The 27,774-nt window shown below is 41.4% G+C and overlaps 1 protein-coding gene and 1 pseudogene across 1 annotated transcript; both read right to left on the reverse strand.

The window, feature by feature from the left end:
* Positions 1-4,126: 4,126 nt before the first annotated feature.
* Positions 4,127-5,074, reverse strand: LOC101943719 (olfactory receptor 4D2-like). The gene has a single exon (XM_005286730.1). It carries the CDS (start codon positions 5,072-5,074, stop codon positions 4,127-4,129), a length of 948 nt encoding a protein of 315 aa, XP_005286787.1.
* A 12,369-nt stretch (positions 5,075-17,443) lies between these two features.
* On the reverse strand, positions 17,444-18,393 carry LOC101943435 (olfactory receptor 4D9-like; annotated as a pseudogene).
* Positions 18,394-27,774: the final 9,381 nt, after the last annotated feature.

The following is a 27,774-nucleotide window of genomic DNA, read 5'->3' on the forward strand; positions in this document are numbered from 1 at the left end:
ATAAAAATGTCCATGAATGTCTCCAATGAACCTATGAAAATTATCAAAACAAAATGTTTTCCTTGACCCAATTTATTTATTCTTTTCAGATGATCTGTTCATCTCTCAATGCCAGGATAACAGCTCTCAGTACCTAAGTTTTTGACTTTGAGCATAAGCAATGCCATCTCCCTCTAGGTGTTCGGATGCCTGTCTCCCAGAGTGATCCACAAACCAGGAAAGATAGGCATTCACCCGCCTAGCATGCATGAGGGGCCTAGTCTCGTAGGTATGCTTAAAGGAGACCTACCAGATCTGGTCCCATTCAAACCCTGTTTGTCAGAAGCACAGGAAACGGCAGTGGTGGCCATCTTGTAACTTTTAGTCCAGGGCATAGAGCACTCCCCTGTGAGATACCCAAGTTCAATCCCTGTTCAGGAACAGGGGGAGAAAGGATTTAAACAGGGTTCCCCCACCTTTCCAGAGAGTGCTCTAAGCACCTGGCTATGGGATATTCTGATGTGGGACTCCTGTTGAAGCTGTTCCGGTGCAGATTGAATACTTAAAAAAACATTGGGGAGGAGACAGAGCGAGAGAATGACTCTATAGTAGTCTAATGGTTAGAGTGACAAGATGGGAGACCTTTGGTCTATCCCCTCTGGGCCAACGACTCTTTAATTAGTTAGACGAAGTGTGTATCTTCCCTCATTTGTGGATCTCTCTAGGAGACTGGCATCCAGATGCCTGGGGGGATTCAGCAGTGCCCATTCTCAAAGGCATAAACTTAGATGCTGAGGGAACATTTACCCTGAAATTTGAGGTGACGAGTGAGTTTAGGGGTCTACGGGGTTCAGCAGGAGTTGTGTGAATCACAGTGGTGCCTAAAACTGTGACTCAGGAAACTAAACCCAGACTTTGTGAAACTAGGCCTCTGTGCCTCAGTTCCCCATCTGCTAAATGGGGATAATAACACTTCCCTGCCTCGCAGCAGGATCGCGAGGATAAATGTGTTAAAGATTGGCCTAGAATAGAACCGGCTGGAAAGTGGATTTTTTTTTTCCTTTCAGAAAAAAATTAACTTTTTGTCAAAAAAGCAAAATTTCCAAAAATTGAACATTTACATCTGAAAGTTGACAAAAACTATTAAAAAGCAACAGAGAGTCCTGTGGCACCTTTAAGACTAAAAGATGTATTGGAGCATAAGCTTTCGTGGGTGAATGCCCACTTCGTCGGATGCATGCATGCTCTGGAAAGGTGGGGGAACCCTGTTTAAATCCTTTCTCTCCCTGTTCCTGAAGAGGGATTGCATGCATGCATCCGACGAAGTGGGCATTCACCCACGAAAGCTTACGCTCCAATACATCTGTTAGTCTTAAAGGTGCCACAGGACTCTCTGTTGCTTTTTACAGATCCAGACTAACACGGCTACCCCTCTGATACTTACAAACTATTAAAGTAAATTAAATTCTAAGAAAATGGATTTTCAGCCAAAAATGTTCATTTTCTATGTTTTCATCTTTTTTTCAAATGAAATCTTGACAATTTTCAAGGACTGTAGGCACTTTCTGTGAGCACTTTGTTTTGTCACCCCTGCAATTTTGCACTGGAAACAGTTTGAATGGAACATTTTTGACCACTCCTGGCACAGACACTGCAGCCATTTAATAGGTCTTGGTTTTGTGACCAGCTCTAGAGTTGAGTTATGATAGTTCCCCCACTAGAGTGGATCATGAGGCTTATTTCATCCCTGTGCAATCTTCAAAGGCGGAAGTAGACTGGAAATTTCAGAGGAGACTAAAGGAGCTTGATGCCCAACACTCATTGAAATTCAATGGTGGTGGCACATAACTTCCTTTAATTCTTTTGAAACTCTCCTCTTAAATCAGGAGATCTAGATTCTGCTCTAAGGTCTCCCACTGCCGGTGTGAGTTTAAACAAGCTACACAACCTTTGTGCCTCCCAATGTCCCTGTCAGCTGCAGTCACTATGACTGGTTTTATTGAGCCAAAGGGAGTTAGGAATCCAAATTCCATTGACAGTGTCTCTAAAAAATTCAGTTGTCATTGAAATTTGTCAGATTTTTCTTGAAAAGAAACCTCAAAAAAATTCCAGGAAAAACATTGACGAACATGAAAATAATTTCACAAACAGCTCAACTCACCACCCAGGGTACTGAGTTCTTCTGAAAATTCTGGCCTCAGGGCATACAAGTAAATTACATCCCAGGTCCAGCAGTGGGCAAGATGATTTCTGACCTGCTGTGAAGCACCAAGTATTGGCTATTGCCCAAAGCCACTAAGAAGGTCAGTGGCAAAATCAGGAGCCAAGACCCAGAGGACACAGGAGCCTAAATACCTTTGAGAACCTTGGCCTGAACCAAGTTTCTGAATTCCCATCTAGTGCACTAACTGCCTTAGACTCTTGAAAATAAAAGTCAAAATATGTAATGTTTGTGTGCAAATCTGGAGTCCTTGGAGGATGCAGAAAAACAGCAGCATTTGAAAATGTGGCTCAAATAATTATTGCAAATATTGTCTTAATAGTATCAAGACAGCAAATATAAATGTTGAAAGATCTCAGAAATGACCTGGACTTGGCATATAAGGAAATGATGCCTTGTAGACACCAACTTTGAACTCACTAAAATCTCCAGGAGCTGCAGGAACATAGCAGTTTTTGTCTTTAATACTGGGATCAGAGTTTAAGTTATTGTTAATGTTCTCTGATAAACACACTCATACCCATACTAATGTGCACATTGAAACACACTCAATAATGCACATTTACAATACATAACAACATAATGCACTCGTACAACATTTTTCACTGATAAACGCAATTTTGTGCATTCACAAATGCACAATAGTGCACAGTGAGAAACATATTCACGTTAGGTACATTCTCAATTCAGATCTGTAAATCTGAGAATGCAGTAGCTGTTGGGTGACTGGTGGGACATGAGACTGGTTGGACACAGCCCTTGTCTGAGTGAGGTAGCTCTTCAGAGCACACAAAATGCCATCTCATTCTCTCTCACACACAAACACATTTTGACACATAGCCCCTCTCTCTTTCTTTCTTTCTTTCTTTCTTTCTTTCTTTCTTAGTTTCCTCCCCATCTGTCTGTCTGTCCATTCTTTTCCCTTTATAATTTGTACTGCAGTAGCACCCATTGTGCTAAGAGCTGTACAAACAGGGGGGAAAAAACAGTGGCCTGCCATGAAGAGCTGACAATCTAAGGCCCTGATCCTGCAAAGAGCTAAATAGATCTTTTGAGTTATTTTCTGTACTTTCAAATGCTTGGGTTTCTTTTCATTTAAACCTTAGCTCTTGAATGCATCACTGAGATACTGTAATGATAACACAAAACACAGATCATCATCCACTGGCAATTGGCCAGTGGAACTCACAGTCACAAGATAGCCTGGAAGCAAGGAGATTAGTAGGAGATCCCCTGGGTCTGAGCTCAGGTGGTTAGCCCGAGCATCTGTTGATGTCACAAGTCCACACAGCTATTTCTAGCACACTAGTCTGTCTATCTGGGCTGAGAGGCTCACTCTTAGCTACAGTGAAGACATACCATTTGGGACTAGCACAATAATGATAATAGTGTAGATGAAATCTGTGGGACAACCCACATCAGATAAAAGGGCACATTTGCTTAGTCATTCTTTGTAGTTGCTTCTTATAGAGCAGCTCCTGACTGAACCATGCTTACAGTATATCCCCAGTGTCTCTTGCCAGCTCCAGGGGCAGAGTTAAGGTTATGGGGCTGTATTTCCTGATTCTCAGAGGTTTAAGTATAAGGACGTTTGACTTTCTAGACAGGTACTAGAGGCACTGACAGTCAGCTTTAGCTTTGTGTTAACAAAGTTTTCAGGTAGCGAATAGTCTAGCCCTTGGATTGTAAGCTTTAAGGGACAGAGATTTTCTACCGTATCCAGCACAATGGGGCCCTGGCCTCTCATACTACCATAAAAAATTAAGTACTACTTCCACTCTATTAATGATGGAACTAAAAGTACATGGGTGACATTCTTATACAGGGAACAAACACAGATTCTGAATAAGATTTGTTAACACTGTGCAACAAGTTCATGAAACTTGATAAAAACAAAATGTTTAAAAAGTGATCATTAAAAAAAAATTACGTCTTCATTTCCCTCCCTGAGAAGAGCATTCTGCTCATCAGTCTCCTGATAGCCTTCTTCATCTCGGTGTTCCTCAGTGTATAGATTATTGGATTCAGCATTGGGGTGATTACAGTGTAAAGGACAGAGACCACCTTGTCCATGGGGAATTTCCGGAAGGGTCGAGCGTAGATGAAGATGAAGGGTATGAATATTAAACACAAAACCATGATCTGAGTTCCGCAGGTGGAGAAAGCCTTGCGCTTCCCTTCCTTGAGGTGTGTCCTTATCTTGACTAAGATGACAGTGTATGAAATGAGCAGGAGGATGAAGATAATTATGGCAAGTACCCCACTTTGGGAGACCATCAGCAGCTCAAACAGGTAGGTGTCGGTGCAGGCCAGTTTGACAACTTGTGGGATATCGCAGTAGAAATTGTCCAGGACATTTGACCCACAGAACGGTAACTGGAGGACCAATCCAATCTGAATAGTAGAGTGAGCCAATCCACCCATCCATGTGCCTGCCACTAACCCCACACACACACCCCGGTTCATGATAGTTAAGTATCGCAATGGTTTATGGACGGCCACGTACCTATCGGCAGCCATCACCACAAGTAAAAAGACCATAGCACCAGCAATGAAGTGGAAGAAGAACATCTGGAGGATGCACTCATTGAATGAGATGGTTTTGTGCTGGGAGAGGAGACCCGACAGCATCTTCGGCACACTGACTGTAGAATCACTAATATCTATGAAAGCTAGGTTGGCCAGCAGAAAGTACATCGGGGTGTGGAGTCGGTCGTTGGAGATCACGGTGATGATGATGATGAAGTTTCCCAGCCAGGTTGTCAGGTAGACTATGGAAAAGATGATGAAGAGGAATCGCTGCAGCTCAGGACTTTGGGTGAGGCCCAAGAGGACAAATTCTGTCACTGTGGCAGTTAGGTTCTTCTGCTCCATTTCGTGTCCTTAAAATATACCTGGAATCTGAATAATGATAATAATTAATAAAATGTTTTTATATTTTTCCACCTTTAAATTACTGATATTAAATCAATGTTAACTCCACTTTAAGAAAGACATTGGGTATGGGTAGTTCCTGATTTTCCTAAATTAAACACTATCTCCTCAGCTCCACTGCAGGGGAACTCTGCTTCAGCAAACCCTAAGAGCTCCCCCCTTGGGGATCTGCATGGGATACTTGGGAGTGAAGAGGAGTGGTTTGTCCATCAAAGAAGCACTAGCTAACCCCAGTCTGCATTCATCTTCCTACAGCTCTGGTGGTGCAGTGCTCCCAAGGTCCACAGAGTCTTCTTGGAGCCTAGAGGTTCGGTGTTGGGAAGGATAGGAGTTGCAAAGGGTTGCACTTAGGTAAAGATTCTCAGAGTCCAGGGGTTCTCAGCCTGAGGGTCACAACCAGGTGTCAGAAGGTCACTATGACCAGATTGACCTACATATATGGCTAAATGGGAGTAAGGTCCCGATGGGATGGGAGCTGGAATGGAAAAAACTTGAGAGCCACCAAATTAAGGGATTCAGATGCTGAATGTATGGCCTCAATACCAGAGGTGCTGAGCATATTAACTTTTTCCCTTTACAGCAGCTCATCCACCAAAGAGATTCCATCTTACTGACTGATCTTTTCTGAGGTGAGCAGGTGTGTTTCAGTGCCTATGGATTCTGCTGCAGAACTTTAAGTACCAGTGTTTAAAAATTGTGAACACAATGATTTCCATGTATGCGCTTAGCCTGAGATGTTCAATCCCACCCAGAAGATGTGGACACCTGTTTTCCATTACAAATTTGGAAAATCTCTAGAGCTGCTTTAAAAAGATATTATTTCCATAAAAATCTTGCAAAGGAAAAATATGATATTTTTGGTTCAAACTTTTTTCACAGGGATTTTTTTAAAATGTGACAAAATGTTAATGTTCATTTCATTGCTATTCAAATCCCAATTTTATTTTGATCACTTTCATACTGACATTTTAATTTTGATTCAGCATTTTAAAAAAAAAACAAATTCTAGTTTTCTTTTTTTGGTGTTTGTATTCTCCATATCCTCCCATGCATTTTCTCTCCCATTTTTAGTTTGCCATTTGGAAAAATGAGGGGGAGGGAAGGAGGGAAGAAAAAAGTGTGAGAAGGTGAGAAAAATGGCTTTACTTCACTTTTTGCCCACTTGAAAATGTAAAGACTGGAATTTTTGGTTCAAGGTTTCATGAAACAAATATTTGTCTTTGAACTATTCAGATGATTTTTTTAAAAAAATTATTAAAACAGATTTTCCCATCCAAAATTTGTTGACAGAATTATGTATTTACTTATTTATTCATCTGTTTCTGTAAAAGAATGTCAACCAGCTCTAAATGATAGTGAGATATTGCTGTGAGCAATGTGGGGGGATGGGTTTGTGGGTAAACCACTGGCCTTGGGCTCTGAGGAGTGAGGTTCAATTTCTGTCCTGCCACAGACAACCTTTGTGCTCATGGATTACTCACATCCCCTCCTGGTGTGGGATTTTCCAAAGAGAATAAGGGAGCTAAGTGACCAATTCCACTTGATCTTCCCTTTGATAAGTGGATTCCTAACCTCTCCATGGTCCTTTGAAAATCACAAACTCTGTGCCTCGGTTTCCCTATCTGAAAGGGGGGTAGTTCTGCAACTCCCCTGCTTGGCAGGAGGGCTGTGAGGGTCAATCCTCTAATGACCATGAAGCACTCAAGGTACAATGGCAATGAGGTGGATAACTTTGGGGGGAAGGCAGTGAAATTGTTGGGGGGAGACATTGTCCACCACCATCCTGTAGACCTCAGAGACTCCCTACTTTGGTGCAGCTTTTAAGGTTTGGAGGTTTACAGGGGACATGTCCAAGGACTGAACTCAAGATATCTTGATGTAAAAGCATGAGCGTCTACTGGCTGAATTAAATGACCAAAGCTGTTAGGTCAGCTGCTGTAGGAGACCCATAAATCTCTGTCCATGCTCATGCCAATCAAACAGAGAGGCATACTGCATTAGCATGGGCTGCACCTTGATCCCTGTTAGACACGTGGTTTTTGAACATTTCAGGCACTTTTAGGCTGGGAGTTTTCAAGGAGACTAAGGGACTGAGGTGCCAAGCTCTTACCGAAATTCTGATAGCTTTGAAATCCCAGACTAAAGCTATTAGACAGCTAAAAAAAGGTAAGCTTTTATAAAAGCAAGACGCCCACAATGGGAATCTCACTGTGGTTTTATCTGCATATCAGGACACTTCCCTGGGCTCTTTCTCATTGTCATTCACACCTCCACACTGTCCCAGTGACATCTCTCTCAGATCTGAGCAGCTTACAGCCCTGCCATGAGAGAAACCTAGTTTGAGAGATTTAGGCACAGGAAGACCTCAGACAACTCTGTGAGTGTTACATGTTATCTCCCAAACCAGGTCATTCTTTCTTTATCAGTGGGGGTCTCTGAGCATCTGTCCTCCTTATAATAACAGTACCTATCCCTAGTATCACATGGCACGTTTTCTGAATCAAGAGTCAATACCTTACATGACCTGCCGTGTCTGTGATCTCAGAGCCAGCTGCCTCCAAACGATCGAGGATGGCCTGGGAAGTCAAACCTCAGAGCTGATGATTGAGGTCCTGACCAGCAGGGGAAGAAGACCTGATTCCAAGGAGGACATAGCCCCAGAAATCTTCCCCTTATATGCTTATTTACCCCTACTAAGGCTGATACTAGGAGCAAAGAGTGTCTGAAATACCCTTGAGCTTTGGTAGGCACAATCAAGACAGTTGCTCCTTTGGAGATTTGGGGATTCATTCACAAGAGGAGTCATTAAAAACTTCATGGCATTCTTCAGTCTCTTTATGTGTTTATTCTAACCATGCAAACATTAGAGGCTTTGAAAATTCCTTCCTGTGCTGAGAAGCTATTTGGGACACAGTGGAAGAACTGGATATTTGACTGGCCTCCGAAGCTGAGGAAATCCCATGACTGCTGAGTTTTGTTCCTGTTCTATCTGAGAAGGATAGAGCTAAACAAGGAGTTAGAGCGGGAGAGAAAAAATTCAGGGCTTCTCAGTTCCATGTCAATTCTAGATGGGGAGTGATCTCAACGATTAGAGCAGGGAGTAATTGTATTTCTGGATCCCTCATGGGCCCGTTTGACATATATTGTCCAAGAGCTTTACTGAAGGACTGGTAACATTTGGTGAGATATGATTCAAAAAGATCAAAGTCCAAAGTTGGTCTGCTTTTGGACTCAGCAGCCAATATACAGTCAGAGACCTGAAATGTCAATAATGAGGCTCAGCAGGCACCTGGGGACTTATTGTGTTAACGAGGTATAAAGTTGTCAATTAGAACATCCCTCTACCTAATTTTATCAGGCACTTCAGTAACAACAGTGATGGGATCCTTTTTAGTGCTTAGAGTAGAATAGAATAGAATAGAATAGAATAGAATGGAAATCAAACCTGTTGCCATGCCAAGTCATTACGGGTAGAGTTGGATGAATAACGGACTTTTTTGGTTCACTGGCTGTTTAAACATTTGAAATTAATTTTCAGTTTCAGATCAAACAGAAAATAACATTTTTAAAAAACATTTTTGGTGATTGAAAAGTCCAAGAAGTTTTGACCTCAAAACAAACTGACACATTGGCAATGCCAAAGCAAAGTATTTCATTCTGTATCAACCTGAGAAATTTTGTTTAGACTTTCAGGCATTTTGCCAAAAGCAAATAAAATATTTCCAAAACCACAGAAGGCAAACAGCATGGTGGTAGTGGTAGGGTGCACCCTCATAAGCCTTACCCAGTGGTCATGGCATTCATCAAAAATGTAAGAAACCTGGGTTCATTCCCCCTCAACCCTCATCTAATGAGGATAAAGGAATTGAATGAGGGTCTCCCCCATTACAGGAAAACAACCCTGACACTGGGCTATGGGATAGTCTGGGTTGAGTTCTTCTCAGCCTTGCCTATTGAAGCTGTTCAATTTTTTTTTTATAAATAATTAAACAGCCAATAGAGCAGGAATATGACCTTGTGTCTCCCCCATCTCAGGTGACCACATCACCAACCAAGTGGTAGAGCAATACTCACTATCACCCAGGCCAAAGACTATATATTGCCATTCATATTGGCAATTCACAGTCATTCATAATGACAGTGGATAGTCACTGGGCGAGGGAAAAAGAGTGAGGCTTCCTTACAGCACTCTGCCCAACTTAAACACTGGGCATCCTCTTATCCTTCAACCTCTCCCTTCAGTGAGCCCTGTACAACCATGTCCTTTTCAGACTCAGCCTTCAGTGACCCCTGTGCAACCCTGTACCCATCATATCCTGCTCTCATGGACGCCAGTGCAGCCCCGCCCTCATCACTCTCTGTCCCCACTCACCTCTGTTGAATACCATTCCTTTATTTTTTTCTATATATTCTCATTGACTTCATTCATTATATATAGATGTAACTCATTTGAAATTCATTGACTTTTTTAAAAGATATTACTGTCAGAACTAGCTTGTCACTATTCTCTCAGAGCAGTGTTGGTTCAGGAGATCTTACAGGCAGTGCTTAATTTGTAATGAAAGAGGTGCTGGTGTTCTGGCAATTAGGTGCCAGGGCTCAAGCCATTTTTTTACATTCATAACTGATACAGCAATCCCAGAGGTGTCGGGGCTATGAACTGACAAGCATAGAGTGCCAGGGCTCAGCCCTGGCAAGCCCTGGCACAAATTAAGCACTGCTTACAGGACTATAGATAGTTATAATTCATTTTTGGATCTGAAAACCGAATTCTGATACATAGGGAGTGTAAATCTGTTCAGGAAGAAATACCCATTTTTACCTAAATATTTTTCAGTGTAGAACACCCTCATTAGTTCTTAAATTTTGAAAATATAGAACTTGTTGGGAAAGAAAAAAGAATCACAATATTCTTTGAAAATTTACCCAATTTTTTTTTTTTGAAATTTTTGAAAAGAATTTATTTTTTCTCTTGTAAATGTCATAAATCTTTCCTTTTTTATCTAAATTCCTTTCTTTCTTTCTTTCTTAGGGAGAGAAAAGGAGTAAATGGTAAAAAAAACAAAATCTAAATATATTTAGGAAAGTTATTTGTTCTTTTATTTTTCTTGAAATTAAAGATCTGGGAAATGTGCTAAGGGATTTTTTTAAAATGTTATTGATCTATTATCAATAAAAAAGCCAGTTTTGAAAAAACAAAAGCAAAAAAATCTTTGCAACCTCTATATTTGTATTTTTTATCAGGATTAGCAGAAAAGGTAACCAAAGACAAGTTTAGTTTAACCTGTGAAGTTAGCGATAGAAATAGAAATATCGTGTAAAAAAATTAAAACCAATTCCTTGTGAAAGTAAGGTCTCAATGTTATTAAGCCATTCAGATGAGAAGTAATATTGTAAATGCACCTAATGGCATATATGTATAATGGAGAAAAGAGCAAGCCATAAAGCAAAAGAATGTACTTATCCACCTACTGGAACATTGTATAATAATATCTTCACAATCAGTACACTGGTGATGATCCATAATTTATTCAACGGGTTTTTTTCAGAGAAGATATTGATTTTTATGGATTCCTCTTCAGTTGAAATAATTCTTAGAATTTCAGCCAGCAATTCTCAGTGTCAAAGCCCCAGCTGGTGGAAGCCAATTAGGAAGATGCTCCCATTTCCTCCATCTGGGGATCTGGCCCATTTATCTGCATGGAACCATGTCTTATTTACACCGACTGCTATTTTTAATTTAGATGGCGGTTCTGGTACTCAGACCATTTGTGAGCACAGATTCTCATGAGCGTGCAGTATTTGATCTCTTTTGACTACACGCCCATTTCACATGCCTTAAACACCTGCTCTCTGATGCATCACTAAGATCAGATTTATAACACAAATGTACACTGGAAGATAAATTATGTCTCTGTGTCCCTCCCTGACATCTTAGCATGTAGATCATTGGGTTCACCACTGGGATAATTACAGTGTAAATGACTTATATCACCTTGTCCAGGGTGAACTGCTTCAAGGGTTGTGTGTAGATGAAGACTCTGGGTATGGCTTGTAAACACACCACGATTATCTGGGTCCTGCAGGTGGACAGAGTCTTGTGCTTCCCGTCTGCGACGTGTGTCCTGATCTTGACTAAGATGACAGTGTAGGAAATAAGCAGAATGATGAATATTATTATAACCCCTAACCCACTACTGAAGACCATCTGCAGTTCTATCAAGTGAGTGTCAGCGCAGGCCAGTTTGATGACCTGTGGGACATCACAGTAGAAATTGTCCAGGACATTTGGCCCACAGAACAGTAACTGGAGGAGCAGTCCAAATTGAATAGCAGAGTAAGCCAATCAACCCAGCCATGTGCCTAACACTAACATGTGCACACCCTCATTCATGATAGTCATGTTCCTCAGTGGTTTATAGATGGCCATGTACCGATTAAGCGCTATGCTCACAAGGCATAATGACATAGCACCAGCGATGAAGTGGAGGAAGAATATCTGGAGGATGCACTCTTTGAATGAGATGGTTTTATGCTTGGAGAGGAGACCTGACAACAGTTTTGGAGTATTTACTGATGATTGACATCCAGGAAAGCCAAGTTGTCCTGTAGGAAGTACATGGGGTGTGGAGCTAGTGGTCGGTGATCACGATTGTGATGATGGTGAAATTTCCCAGCCAGGCGCTCACATAAAATATGAAAAAAAACATAAAGAGTAATCGCTGCAGCTCAGGACTCTGGGTGAGGCCCCAGAGAACAAATTCTGTCATTGGGATGGTGAGGATCTTCTCCATTGATTAGCTTCAAAATGTGCCTGCAGAGGGAAGAGTGATGATAATAATTATGTTGTAATCCCAGTGCATTACTGTTATTAAATTAATATGAAACTCCACCTTTAAACAATACGTGTTTGGCAATTACCTTTATTTGCTAAATTCCACACGGTGTCTTCAGGCCCAATAGTGCATAACTCTTCTTCAGCAAAACGTACGAGCTCCACCAGTGATTGTCTCCAGTTCTGAGGTCCTTGGGAGCGAAAGGGAGTGGACTACTCACCCAAACAAGACCTCAGCCAACCATTGTCTCCATTAACCTTCCTGCAGCCCTGATGGTGAAGACCTCCCATGGGCCACAGATTCCTGATGGGGACCTAGAAGTTCAGGGTTGGGAAGAATGTGGATGTGGAGAGAGCATGCTTAGGTGGAGATTCTCAGAGTCCAAGGGTTCTCAACACAGAGGTCAGAGATGCTACATGGAAGGGAGGTCCCAGCTAGATTCTCACTAGATGGAGGGGAGATGGAATGGAAAATTTAAGAACCACCAATTTTGGGGATTCAGATGCCCAGTTCATGGCCTTGACACCTGTAACCCACTTTAACACAATGATGGTCTTTGACCCCTTTGGCATCTTCTCGGGGCTACAAAAAGAGAAGGAATTTAGTCTGATTGACTTCAGCAGGAATAGCATGTGCTCAATATCTCTGAAAAATCAAATTGCTATATTTCGGTGCCAATAGGTTCTGGTGCTGAACTTTAAACATCAGCATTGGAAAATACATAAAGGTTTCCAGGTACGCATCTAGGGTGAAATATTCAAAGCTGCCTTGAATTATGGATGCTGAACTCCCAGTAGCATTTTTGAAAATTTCTAGAGCTGATCAAAAGACTCATTTTTTAAAACAAAATACACCAATGAAATATTTGTTTTGTTTTTGTTTTTAAAAAAACGGTTTATTTTCTAAAGCAAAGAAAATGAAAGTTTGGATTTCACTGCTATTCAAATCCAAGTTTTCATTTCAATTTTAACCTTTTTTTTTTCCAAATATCAAATTCTAACTGAAATTTTCACTGTGTTTCCTTTTTCTGAGAAGCAACAAGAAATCTTTTTCAATTTTAATAATACTTACCTCTTTATAGTGCTTTTCCTCAATAGATCTCAAAGCACATTACAGGAGAGGACACTATCATTATCCTAGTTTTACAGATGGGGAAACTGAAGGAGAAAGAGGGAAGTGAGTTGTCCAATTAACTGGCAGACAAATTGCAGAGCCAGGACTAGAAGATAGCTTTTCTGAGTTCCACACCAGTGAACTGTCTGCGTGGCTATGCCACTTTCAATCTCCTCATGACCCAGTTTTCTCCCTCTTTTTTCCTTTAACTCATTTTCTCCAAAGGTAAAAATGAGAGGAAAATAAAAATATCTGAGAAAATGGTATGTGGCAGGGAGTGGGAAAACACTTTCTCTTACTTTTCTTACACTTGAAAATGTAAGAAATGAAATGTCTAGTTCAAATTTTCTGTTAAAAAATGGAATAAGAGATTTTCCTCCCCTTAGACTCCTCTAAGAACCCAAGCCAATATTAGAAAAGCTGCCCACCTACTGTTTATACCCTGCAGTAATGTAAATCCCATGACTCCTGGGTTCTCTTCCTGGCTGTGAGATATAAATCTGATCAAAGGCTTAGATCTGTAGAAAATTAGTCAGGATTTCTGGGGTTTAGGCCAGTTCCAGAAAGTGAGTTGGATGCAGTGGTGAGAACAAGGGGGAGATGAAAATACTGATGACCTTTCAATGACCTCTGACTGAACAGTCAAATTCAAATTTGGTCTCATTTTGGACTCAGCAGCCAATCGGGGTTCCCAAATTTCAACATTCCAGCTCAAAAGAAACATGGTAATTTATTGTGTGGGACCTGGTATAATCATCTCAATTGGAATATTCTATTTCCTAATTTTACTGAATAGATCAGTATCATTTCTGATAACATCCTTATTTGTGCTTTGAATATAATAGAATAGAACCATCTCTACTAGTTTATAATAGAACAGAATAGACATACATGTACTAGTTTTGAATGGAATAGGATAGAATAGAAAAGATTTCTAATCTGTAAGGTTGTGGGTGGGCCAATTCCAGTAAAGCTCCCTTCACTTTAGAATTGCCTACCATATTTCCCAACAGAATCTAAATTGGTTGAAGTCTTGGGCTTTACACCAGCTATGCTGTTCTCCAAGTTTCTCCATCTAATTATCTATGTAGGTGCTAACTATATGGTCTCCATCACTACAGCAGATAAACATGGAATTTCAAAAGCACTTAACAGGCTCAATGGGTAGTGATCAATGGCTCCATGTCTAGTTGGCAGCCGATATCAAGCGAAGTGCCCCAAGGGTCGGTCCTGGGGCTGGTTTTGTTCAATATCTTCATTAATGATCTGGAGGATGGTGTGGATTGCACCCTCAGCAAGTTTGCAGACAACACTAAACTGGGAGGAGTGGTAGATATGCTGGAAGGTACAGATAGGACACAGAAGGACCTAGAAAAATTAGAGGATTGGGCCAAAAGAAATCTGATGAGGTTCAACAAGGACAAGTGCAGAGTCCTGCACTTAAGACGGAAGAATCCCATGCACTGCTACAGATTAGGGACCAAATGGCGAGGCAGCAGTTCTGCAGAAAAGGACCTAGGGGTTACAGTAGATGAGAAGCTGGATATGAGTCAACAGTGTGCCCTTGTTGCCAAGAAGGCGAAGGGCATTTTGGGCTGTATAAGTACGAGCATTGCCAGCAGATCGAGGGACGTGATCATTCCCCTCTATTCGTCATTGGTGACACCTCATCTGGAGTACTGTGTCCAGTTTTGGGCCCCACACTACAAGAAGGATGTCAAAAAATTGGAAAGAGTCCAGCGGAGGGCAACAAAAATGATTAGGGGGCTGGAGCACATGACTTATGAGGAGAGGCTGAGGGAACTAGGATTGTTTAGTATTCAGAAGAGAAGAATGATGGGGGGGATTTGATAGCTGCTTTCAACTACCTGAAAGGGGGTTCAAAAGAAGATGGATCTAGACTGTTCTCAGAGGTAGCAGATGACAGAAGGAGTAATGGTCTCAAGTTGCAGTGGGGGATGTTTAGGTTGGATATTAGGAAAAACTTTTTCACTAGGAGAAGGATGAAGCACTGGAATGGGTTACCTAGGGAGATGGTGGACTCTCCTTGCTCAGAGGTTTTTAAGGTCAGGCTTGACAAAGCCCTTGTTGGGATGATTTAGTTGGGAATTGGTCCTGCTTTGAGCAGGGGGTTGGACTAGATGATATCCTGAGGTCCCTTCCAACCCTGATATTCTGTGATTCTATGCTTCTAAGATTTTAGGAGCACAAGTCCCACTGAAAGTCACTGATAAACCTGGGTCACAGATCGGTTGAATAAGAAGAGGCCTTTCTTTGCTTAATTAATTTTCACAGTCAAACAACAATTTAAATCCTTAAAAGTTATAAATATAAGATCAGCCATACTGGGTCAGACCAATGGTCCATCAAGCCCAAGATCCTGTCCTTCAACAGTGGCGAATGCCAGATGCCCCAAAGGAAATGAACAGGACAGGGCAATTACCAAGTGTTCCATTCCCTGTCATCCAATCCCAGCATCTGGCAGTCAGCAGCTTAGAGACACCCAGAGCATGAGGTTGCATCCCTGGCCATCTTGGCTAATAGCCATTGATGGACCTATCCTCTATGAATTTATCTAATTCTTTTGAACCTAGTTATAGACAAAATATTTCACAAAAATTTTCAATAACTTTTTCATTTCAAATATTTGACTAAAATGATTAGGTTTTGATTTTTCAGTTTTGTTTTCTTTTGTTGGATTTTTTACTACTGTTCCCTTTTAATCTTTTTTTTACTTTCTCCCCTTTTTCTAACGAGAAATGAAAGAGAGGAAGAGAAAAGGGAGAAGAATAGAAAACCCAAAGAGGAAATTAATTATATTTTGATTTTATGCTTTTTATTTTTATGCTCCAAAAATTCTCAAAAATGTATTAGAATATTTTCACTTTATTTTCTAATTTCAGTAAAAAGCCACCTTATTTTAAAATCCTCATGCCAGTAAAGAAATATTTAGGATACATAATGTTTTCAACATATTTGAAAATGTTTTTTTCCCCTTCACACCCTCCCTCAGTGACTCCTGTGTAGCCCCGTCTTCTTCATTTTCTGCCCCCACTCAACTCTGCTGAAAACCATTCCTTTATTTTTTTTTTCACATTCCTGTTGTCTTCATTTATTATATACAGGTGCAATTGATTTTAAATTCATTAACAGTGTTTTTTAAAGATGTTACTGCCAGAAGTAGCTTCTAGCTATTCTCTTAGAGCCACATTGGTTAGGAGATATTACAGGAGTATAAATAGTCATAATTCATCTTGGATCTGAAAATCCAATTTTGATACACATGGAGGGTACATCTTATCAGGAAAGAGAGCCCCTTTTATTTTTCACTATACAACTTTCTCTTTAGTACATCAACTTTGAAAATATAGAACTGCTTGGGAAAGAAAAAAGGCAACATTTCTTTGAAAAGTTATTCAAATATTTTTATTTGTTTTCCTCGTATTGTAAAATCTCACAACTGCTTCTTTCTTTCTTTCTTTCTTTGAAAAAAGGAGGAAATGTAGAAAAATTCAAAAACTAAATATATTTAGGAAAGAAGCTTGTTTTTTTCCTTGAAAGTAAAAATCTGGAAAACATATGAAAGCATTTTGTAATGTTATTTATAGATTGCCAGTGAAAAGGACACTACAACAAATCCAAGAAAAAAAATGTTTACCTCCTCTATTTGTAACTGCACTTTTATATCATGATTAGCAGAAAAGGCCACTAAAGATGAATTTAGTTTAACCTGTGAAGTCATAGACAGAAATAGAAATATTATATAACAAAATTAAAACCAATTAATTCTTATAATAATATCTCAGTGTTATTAAACCACTCTGATATGAAGCCACATGATAAGTGCGGATAAGTGTATGTATGTAAAAGGGAGAAAAGAATAAGCCATAAAGCAAAAGATTGTTCATATTCACCTGTTGGAACATTCTATAGTAATTTCCTCACCACAATCAGTACATTAGTTCTGATACACAATTTACTGAACAGATCTTTTTTCGGAGAAGCTATTGATTTTCATGAGTTCCTCATTAATTGAAATCATTCTTAGAGGAATTTCAGCCAGCAATTCTCAGTGTCAAAACCCCAACTGGTGGAAGCCAATAAGGAAGATGCTCCCATTTCCTCCTGCTGGGGAACTGACCCATTTACCTTCATGGAGCTATGTCTTATTTACACGGACTGCATTTTTTACTTACATGGAGGTTCTTGCCCTATAATGTGTTTATGAGCACAGATTCTCATGTCTGTGCAGTATTTGATCTCTTTTGACTACACACACATTTCGTGTGCCACATATATCTGCTGTCTGATTCAGTGCAGAAAATTAGATTTTTAACACAAATGTACATTGGAAGATAAATTATGTCTCTTTTTCCCTCCCCGAGGAGAGCATTCTCCTCATTAATCTCCTGATGGCATTCTTCATCTTGGCGTTTCTCAGCATGTAGATCATCAAGTTCAGCATTTAGGGTGATTACAGTGTAAATGACGGATATCACCTTGTCCAGCGTGAACTGCTTTTGAAGGGCCGAGCATAGATGAAGATGCTAGGTATGAATTGTAAACATACCACTGTCATCTGGGTTCCACAGGTGGACAGAGCCTTGCGCTTCCCTTCCATGACATGTGTCCTGATCTTGACTAAGATGACAGTGTAGGAAATCAGCAGAATGATGAATACTATTTTGAGCAACACTCCAGCATTGAAGACCATCTGCAGTTCAACCAAGTGGATGTCAGTGCAGGCCAGTTTGATGACTTGTGGGATATCACAGTAGAAATTTTCTAGGACATTTGGACCACAGAACAGTAACTGGAGGAGCAGTCCAAGCTGAACAGCAGAGTGAGCCAATCCACCCAGCCATGCATTTAGCACTAACACCACACACACACACACCGGTTCATGATAGTCAATTATCTCAGTGGTTTATAGATGGCCACGTACCGATCGATCACCATTGCCAAAAGACAAAACCCCATAGTTTCCCCAATTAAGTGGAAGAAGAACATCTGGAGGATGCACTCATTCAATGAGATGGTTTTACTAGGGGTGAGGAGACCTATGAGCAATTTTGGGGCATTTACTGATGATTCACTGACATCCAAGAAAGCCAAGTTGGCCAGCAGGAAGTACATGGGAGTGTGCAGCTGGTGGTCGGTGATCATGGTGGTGATAATGGTGAAGTTTCCCAGACAGGTGTTCACGTAGATGATGAAGAAAACCACAAAGAGGAATTGCTGCAGCTCAGGATTCTTAGTGAGGCCCAAGAGAACAAACTCCGTTACTGGGGTGGTGAGATTCTTCTCCATTTATTAATTGCAAAATGTGCCTGCAGAAGGAACAATGATGATAATGATTATGATGTAATCCCCTGCATTACTGATATTAAATTAATATTAACTCCACCTGAACAAAAAACACTTGCTTGGGAATTCCCTTTGTTTACTAAACTCTCCTCAGCCCCAGTTGTGAGTCACCCGGTTTCAGCAGAAATTGTGAGCTCCACCAGTGGTCATCTCCAGTCCTGGGGTCCTTGGGAAAGAGGAGCAGTCTACACATTGAGACAAGCCCTCTGCTAACCACTGTCTCCACTCATCTTCCTGCAGCCCTGATGGGGTACACCTCTGACGGTCCACAGATTCCTTATGGGTCCTAGAGGTTCAGTGTAGGGAAGATTGTGGATCACAAGGAAAGCGCTTCCTCATGGGAGTCTCAGATACTAAATGGGAGGAAGGTCCCAGCTAGATCCTCACTAGATAGTCCCAAAAAAGCATGTCAATGAAATATTTGTTTTTTTGGAAAAAACAAAATGTGGTTTAATAAGCAAAGAAATTGTATTTCCCTGATATTTCCTAATTTTAAACTTTTTTTTTCAAATTTCAAATTCTGCATGGAATTGTCATTTTGATTTCTTTTTTGGGAAACAAATAATATGTTTCAATTTTAATAATTTTACCTCTTTTTAGTGTTTTTCATATGTAGATCTCAAAATACTTTACAAAGGAGGTCACTTTAATTATCCCTGTTTTAGAATTGGGAAACTGAGGCACAGACAGGGGAAATGTGTGTTTGCTGTTCTCCTCCTCACTCACCTTAGCTCCTATAAAAATAAAAGCCTATATCCAAAATCCGCCCACCCACTTCCTCCCCCTGCAATTACAATGCTTATTGCTAATAGCATGTTGCAGATTTTGTGCAATAAGAGTCATTACCTCACACAACTGCTGTGCCTGTGATCTCAGACCTGGCTGCCTCTTAATGATTGAGGATGGCCTGGGGAAGTCACATCTTAGAGATGTTCATTGCCCTCCTGACTGGCAGGTGAACTGGCCTTAGTTCCAGAAATGAAAAGTTGGTTCCCCAGAGTTTTGGGGATCCCGTCATAAGGGGAATCATTAACAAGTTCACAGCATGTTTCATTTGGTTCATGTTTGTTTTTAGCCACCCAAACTCAACAGGATGGGAAAGTTTGCAGCGTTGACTGGGGCTGACACAAGGGGGGATATCCAGGACACAGAGGATGAACTGGGTATTTGTCTAGCCTCAGAAACATTGAAAATCCCAGGACTCCTGGGTGCTCTTCCTGGCACTGAGAGATCAATCCGATCAAGTGGTTATCGCTGGACATAGGAGTCAGGACTTGTTGGGCTTATGCAGTTCTAGGAGGGGAGTAATGTGTAGTGGTTGGAACAAGCAGGCACGGTCGTGCCAAGTCACTCACATTCACTTTAACATATTTGAGCCAAGAGCATAGCTGAATATTCTGATATTCTTTTGGTGAGCTCTGGCTTAAAGGTCAAAGTTCAAATTCGGTCTCATTTTACACTCCACAGCCAATGTATAATCAGAGTCCACAAATTTCTACATTCCACCTCAACAGGAAGATGGAAAGGTATGGTGTCAGTGAGGGACCTGGGATAAGCATCTCCATTAGAATGATTTTCTCCATGATTTTGCCAGCCAGGTCAGGAGTAACAGTGATGGGATAGCTACCAGGAGTCTGTACACTTTGTTGCGTGTGTAGGTTGAGCTGTCCACCCAATTGCAGAGAGCAGTGCACTGAGCTGACACCTGGATGTGCGTAGGCAGCAGCAGGGAATGTCAGTGAATTAGGGGCAGATTTTTGAAGACGTTTATGCACCTAGTAAGATTTTCAAAAGCCCTGCGTGACTAAAACCCATTGATTACAAAGGGGTTAGGGCAGCTTGATTCTTTTGAAAATGGCACTAGCCCCCTAAATACCTTTAAAAATCTTACCTTTAGGCCTAGAATACAATAGAATAAACCCACCTGTACAACAATAGAATAGAGTAGACTCACCAGTACTAGTTTAGAATAGAATATTATAGAACCATCTGTTCTAGTTTATTATAGAATAGAGAAGAATTCTGCTCCATTGAGTTGGGGGCAGGTCAATTCCAGCAAATATCCCTTCATTTGGAATTGCTTGACATTTTGCCCAGCACAAGCCAAGTCTTTTGACTTCATAGGCATGGAAGTTGCCATGGATTCCTACATAATCCAGTGCAGGAAGCCCAAGTTTTAGCAGAATGTTAATGATGACAGATCCATTAATTGAGGGAAAGAACACCTCAAAGAGACTTATTTCCCCATGGTTGGCTAAGTTTTTGAAGGTCTCACACTCAACAGCATTTCTCTGTCTGTCTGTAATGCAATAACTTTTGGATACTAGATCCCATCCGATCTCGGAAGGTAAACCGTCCTGGGCCTGGCTAGTACTTGGATGGGGACCCGCCTGGGAACCCCAGGTGCAATAGGCATTATCAGGGGGAGGGATAGCTCAGTGGTTTGAGCATTGACCTGCTAAACCAAGTATTGTGAGCTCAATCCTTGAGGGGGCCATTTAGGGATCTGTAGCAAAAATCTGTCTGGGGATTGGTCTCGCTTTGAGTAGGGGGTTGGACTAGATGACCTTCTGAGGTCCCTTCTAGCCCTGATATTCTATGATCTAACCAATTCCAAAACATCAGGGAATGCTTTAGGCATCAGTGGCCAGAGCCCTGTTAATTTTGGGGGAAATCAGAAAACCAAAAGGGGGAAAATGTGGGACACAGAGAGTTCCAGCCATCATGATTAGCACATCCATAGCGACAACCACCTCTGCAATTCTCAATAGATCATACATGGCGCCATTAAAGCCTTTCATCATGACAATACTCCATCTCATTTCTGCCCATCTTCCCACTATAGTTTAACATCCTGACACCCTGCATGACTTGCTACCAAGACAGAAAGAAGACAAATAACTAGGAGTGTTAAAGGGGAATGTGGGGGAAAGGTGGGAATGGGGTTGTGAACATTGTTGAAATGGAGGAGAAAAAGGGGGACCCAAGAATGGGGGGGAAGGAGGATGGCGGGGAAAAATCACCTGTTGGAGGAGGATTGGGGGAATTGGAGCGAGTCACTGAAATTGAGGGGAATGGGAGGTTGGCAAATAAGGAGCTAGTGAGGAAATGAAGGCATGCAAGGAGCCCCTGGTGTATGCAATGAGGTAGGTGTAGAGAAGTCATGAAATGTGCGACCCCGTCCCCCATTCAATGAATTATTACCCATGTATCTAGAAGACAAGAGCACTTTTATGGGAAAATGGGGGAAAGAATCTAAAACCACATATCACTTGAAACAATGGGAAAACCTGTGGAGGAAGGCTAAAAACACATCTATATCTGAGATATAGCTGCCTTCCTGCATTTATGCTGGGAATGCCCTAAGATATTAGGACATGCTGGGAATGCCCTAAGATATTAGGACAGTAAGAAGCCAATATTTTGGAGAAAAATCAATATATTTTTCAAGATTATTAAAGTTAGGTCACTTATGGAACCCATAGTTACAGTCTAAAGTTGGTTACTGATCCAGGGAAGGACTCATTGATAACTCAATTATTACTAGTAGCCAGATCTGTGATAGCTCATGTTTGGAGGAGAGCTCCACCAACATTAGTGGAATGGAGAAATAAACTATGGGTAATCCCTCCAATGGAGTAAATGGCAGAGATTCCCTAGATCGGTGTCAAGTAGCATAGATAATGAATCATTTCCATGTTTGGAATTTGAACATAATGAGCATAAACATCATGATAAGAGGTTGACCTCTCTACTCCTAATCAAGATTCCCCTATTTATGCATCCAAGGATTGCATTACACAGTGTCACACTAGGAATTCATGTTCAGCTAATTATCCATCATGACCCCTAATTTTTTTCAGAGTCACTGCTTCCCAGGATAGAGTCCCCCATCTTGTAAATGTGGCTGTGACTGGTTGCCTGGATGGACCACACTGAGAATTCCACACTCAGGGCAGACTGCAAGAAGTAGGCAGGCAATCCCCTAAAACTGGTGATTTATCCTATAATTAAAGTCACCAAACCAGTATCGAAAGAGCTTCTATAGTACTATAGTGGTTAACAGGAAGCCAAAGACAGCCCCTTTAAACATCCCAGTCCTTGGCTCCCATCTAGGCAAACAGGCCTAACATAGTGAGAGGTTACTGAAAACCCTATGCACCATACTTTAGGTTCTACCAATCCCAAAGGATCAGAAACTTACTCTCGGGTCAATATATATTTCAGATCTTACCCAAATATCACACTGTCAGCCAATCCTTAGTAAACTAACTAAAGATTTATAAATAAAAGAAAAGAAGAGAGTTATAAATAGTTAAGGAATCATATACATACAGGTGATTTTCAGTGTTCGTAGGTCAGAATCATAGCAGAGATATTATGTCTTCTGGTTTGCAAAAGTCTCTTCAGAATTATCCCAATAGGTCAGAATCCAAAGGCAGTTTACATGTAAAGTCTGTTAGAGTATTCCCATGCATTTTCCAAGGTATTCCAAATAACTACTTGGAAGATCTCAGTCCCACGGCTTAAACTTTCCCTGTTTAAAGTTTAGCAGACTAGAGATGCAGGATCAGGCCCGAGGTTTCATTTTTAGAGCTGAAACGGGCTGTCCAGTGTTTTGAGCACAGCATGTGACTGAGGATTCTTCTCTGTTGAGCACACACTGACCCACCACTTTGAAGTTAATATTCAATTTCCTATGCATACACAGGTTTCAGAGTAGCAATCGTGTAAGTCTGTATCCGCAAAAAGAAGAGGAGTACTTGTGGCACCTTAGAGACTAAGAAATTTATTTATGCTCAAATAAATTTGTTAGTCTCTAAGGTGCCACAAGTACTCCTCTTCTTTTTATGCATACACAGCTAATCTAGTTTCACTCATTTGCATAAAACAATTAGCCGGTCTTTTATTATAATAGAGATAGATAAGCTGAAGACAATGTAGATAATATTATTAGTTTCCTGCATTATCTCACATCTTTGATCTTAAGGTTAATTGAATGCAGTTTCATACATAATGTAAGGCAGTTAAGACATGAAAGGGAATTAGCAGCTAGAAGCTAGTTTGGTTACATTATAAAACTTCTAATGGGATATAGATAAACACAGACAAATGCACTTAGCATCTACCCTTGATTTCTATTACTACAAATGAATGAGTTAATGATTGCTGGTCTAGTACATCTCTTTGAAATTCACACACAAGTGAATTATCCTGATACGATTGTAATGCCTCTTGTTAAATTGTTGTGGGTCATACACAGGTTGGCTGGTCTGCCAGTGTCACAGTGGCCTAAATTCTTTGTTCCTAGATGTATACATTTACATTTAGCCATATTAAAATAATTTATTGTTTGCTTGCACCCACCTTACCAAGCGATCCACATCACTTTGTATCCGTGACCTGTCCTCTTCATTATTTACCATTCCTCCAATTTCTGTGTTATCTGCAAACTATATCAGTGATGATTTGATGTTTTCTTCCAGGTCATTAATAAAAATGTTAAATAGCATAGGGCCTGTCAAGGCTGCTTCCCCACTCTGAACTTTAGGGTACAAATGTGGGGGCCTGCATGAAAACTTCTAAGCTTAACTACCAGCTTAGATCTGGTCCGCTGCCACCACTCCCAAAGTGCTAATTCCCTTCCCTGGGTAGCCTTGAGAGACTCTTCACCAATTCCCTGGTGAATACAGATCCAAACCCCTTGGATCTTAAAACAAGGAGAAATTAATCGGGTTCTTAAAAAGAAGGCTTTTAATTAAAGAAAAAGGTAAAAATCATCTCTGTAAAATCAGGATGGAAAATAACTTTACAGGGTAATCAAACTTAAAGAGTCCAGAGGAATCCACTCTAGCCTTAGGTTAAAAGTTATAGCAACCAGAGATAAACACTCTAGCAAAAAGGTACATTTACAAGTTGAGAAAACAAAGATAAAAACTAACACACCTTGCTTGGCTGTTTACTTACAAGTTGGAAATATGAGAGACTTGTTCAGAAAGATTTGGAGAGCCTGGATTGATGTCTGGTCCCTCTCAGTCCCAAGAGTGAACAACCCCCAAAACAAAGAGCACAAACAAAAGTCTTCCCCCCACCAAGATTTGAAAGTATCTTGTCCCCTTATTGGTCCTTTGGGTCAGGTGTCAGCCAGGTTACCTGAGCTTCTTAACCCTTTACAGGTAAAAGGATTTTGGAGTCTCTGGCCAGGAGGGATTTTATAGTACTGTACACAGGAGGGCTGTTAACCTTCCCTTTATAGTTATGACAGGGCCAAGAACCGATCCCTGCAGGACCCTATTAGAAACACAACCATTCAATGATGATTATCTTGGCTAAGAGAGTGAAGTTCAGGAAGTGGAACATACATGGATGTCGACATATTGTTTTGAATAGGCAGTAGATTTTCTCCCGTTGAAATCAATGGTAAACCTAACAGCGACTGTAACAGTAGCATGATTGTTCTCAATCTGATCATAATATTAAAACCACAGAAACATAAAAAGAGCCCACTAAACTAAAGGCCAGATGGTGAATGGACAGCAGTCACTTAAATGAGTAGCCTCACTGCAGCCAATAAGGTTAAACAAGGGGGAAAGGTCCAGACCGCCAAACATATTTACATGCCTACCTCTCATTGAAATCAGTGGGAGTTTGATGCCTCGGTACTTTTGAGGATCTGGGCCTTACTGCTTCTGAATATGAGTAAGAGTTCCATGCTCTAGCCGTAAATCTTCACATTCTGGAAACAGAGAGAATATCTGTCCCTTCATAATTAGATCTTTATTTAAACATGTGGTGCATTCAGAGTTTCATTACCCAGGTTTGCAAGGGAGAGAAACTCAGTAATCACTGTCCTGGGACCTCCCTGTTAAATGCTGAGAGTGCACCCAAATCTACGAGTCATATACCACCAAAATCCCCATTGAATGTAAGTGGAATTTTACTTCAGTGAAACATACAGAATGGGGCCCAAAATGTTTTCATTTCATGGCCAGATCAAAAAACGCAAGTGTTTTCATAAGCTCCTGTCACTAAATTCACGGCCTCTTGCAAATGCAGAGAATGTGCCTTGTTCTTCTTTCACTGACACAAGCTTTACAAAAGTACAACTACATTGACTTTAGAGGAGTGACTCTTGATTTACAGCAGAGCAGAGAGAGACATCTCCCTCTGGCCCAGTCTAAGACTAAGTTCCTTTTGTGGATCTAGCCCCCAGTGGCCACAACCTGATACAGGTGTCACATTGTTGACCATTTTCCAGCAGTTACCAAGGTATCTGAGATACTGCAAAAACCTGATCCTCAGCTGGTGTACATCAATGTAGCTCCATGGAAGTAATTTGGGGCTCGATCCACGAAGGGACTTAGGTATTGCAACATTTAACTTTTAGGCATTTTGGCCCTGATTTATCAAGGTATTTAGGTACCTAGGCCTAGATTCACCAAGGGATTTAGGTGTTGTGATGATCAGAGTCACAAGTACTAACTTTTAGGTGCCTTGAAAATCACTGGGATTCACAAAGCCTTAGTTCGGTGCTCAGCCTTCCCATACAATGAATGCAGGGAGACAGGTGCCTGAGAATGGGATTCACAAAGCCAGCATGCTGGGTGGCTCCTTGCCTGAACTAGCCAATGGGAGGTGCCAAGCAGAGGGCTGTGTGTTAAGCCCCACCCCTTTCAGGGAGTTCTGCACCTACCTCTGCTTGTGATTCTCAGCTGTGAGCCCTTGCCTGGAGTTTGGTGCCTAAGGCATTTCTTGCAAGCGGTGGGAAAGAATTCCCTCTATCATTGCGTTTAGCCCAGCGGTCCGGGTGCTCACCTAGGAGACCATTGGTTCAAATCCCCCATCTGCTGGAGGGGGCTCTGCCACCTCCAATTTCAGGCTCTAACCACTGGGCTATAGGATATTCTCATGTGGGGCCCCCTCAATCTCTCCCATTGGTGTAGTCCAACTTTGAATAAATAATTAAAGCATCACTGGAGGTGGGGGACCAGATCCAAGGTCTTCTAAGGTAAGGTCAGGGCTCTAACCACCATGATATAGAGTCAATCTCATGCAGTCTTTCTCTCCCCCCCCCCCTATAATTCTTTCTATTCCTCCAAAGTTGAATGGTTTCAACAGGAGAAATCGAGAGAGTTCCACATCTGAATACTTGATAGCTCAGTGGTTCGGGCCCTCACCTGCAAGATAGCAGATTCCTGTTCAGCTTCTTTCTCCCCCACATGGGGCTAGAACCAAGGGTGTCCTAACCAATATGCTAAAGGTTATAAGGGAGGTCCTGCCCCCTCCCCTGCTTTTTTTATGTGGATCTAGGCCTGCTCTGAGCACATCCTACCAGATCAGACCCTGCAAGTGAGATAGACAGAGGAACACCCACCTTCTCCCAGTTTGGGAATTGCTCAAGTGGACAATAGGTGTCCAGATCCCCAAGTGAGGCTGCAGCGTGCAGGCCCAAAGGCAGAAACATAGACACCTAGGGAACATTTACACTGAGAATTTAGGCACTGGGTGAGTTTAGGGGCCTAAAGGATTCAGCAGCTGAGCGGGGGTTTTATGAATAACAGGGGGTGGGTTGGGGAGGCCTCCCTTTCTACCTTCAAGTGGTTAGTGTAGTGAGCCAGGATGTGGATGAATCCAGTTCAGTTCTGCCTTCTGCCTGATAAGAGGAAGGGTTTGCCCAACAGCATCTTTCTGTTGGATGCCCAAACCGCTGCACAATAGACTCATTCTCGCTCCCTTTGTTGCTCAGTGTATACTTAATTATTTCATTCAAAGTGGAACATCTTCTACAGGAGATATTGAGAGACATTCAGCCTATGATATCCCATAGCCCAGGGTTAGGACACTCACCTAGGAGGCTAGAAATCCAAGTCCAAATACCAACTGCACATCATGCAGGGAGGGGAACTGATCTCAGGTTTCCTGCATCCCAAGTGAGTGCTTCAACCCATGAGATAAAAGTTATAAGGGAGGCCTCACCTGTCCCCACCCTCATCATTTTGTGTCTGTTTAGGTGTGCTCTGAGCCCCACCAGCTAGTTAGGTGGTGCAACACCTGCTCTGAGGAACCCACTGGGGCTTAGGGATCAGATAGGCACCCAGGCACTTAGACCAAGGTGACTGTGCACATGCTGACTGGCAGAAACTAAAGTGTCTTGGGGACTTGAATGTTGGAAAGTCAGGCACCTAGGGATTTTTAAGGCCTACAGGGTTAAGCGACAGGGGTTTTGTGGAGCTCGGTGGCACTGAAATGTTGGATTTAGGCACCTAAAGTAGCAGTTAGATACCTAAATCCTTTTGAAGAGCACACTACTTTCAGCTCCCCGAG

The sequence above is a fragment of the Chrysemys picta genome, unplaced genomic scaffold (assembly GCF_011386835.1).
Source record: "Chrysemys picta bellii isolate R12L10 unplaced genomic scaffold, ASM1138683v2 scaf44, whole genome shotgun sequence".
In the NCBI taxonomy this organism is placed as follows: domain Eukaryota; kingdom Metazoa; phylum Chordata; order Testudines; family Emydidae; genus Chrysemys; species Chrysemys picta.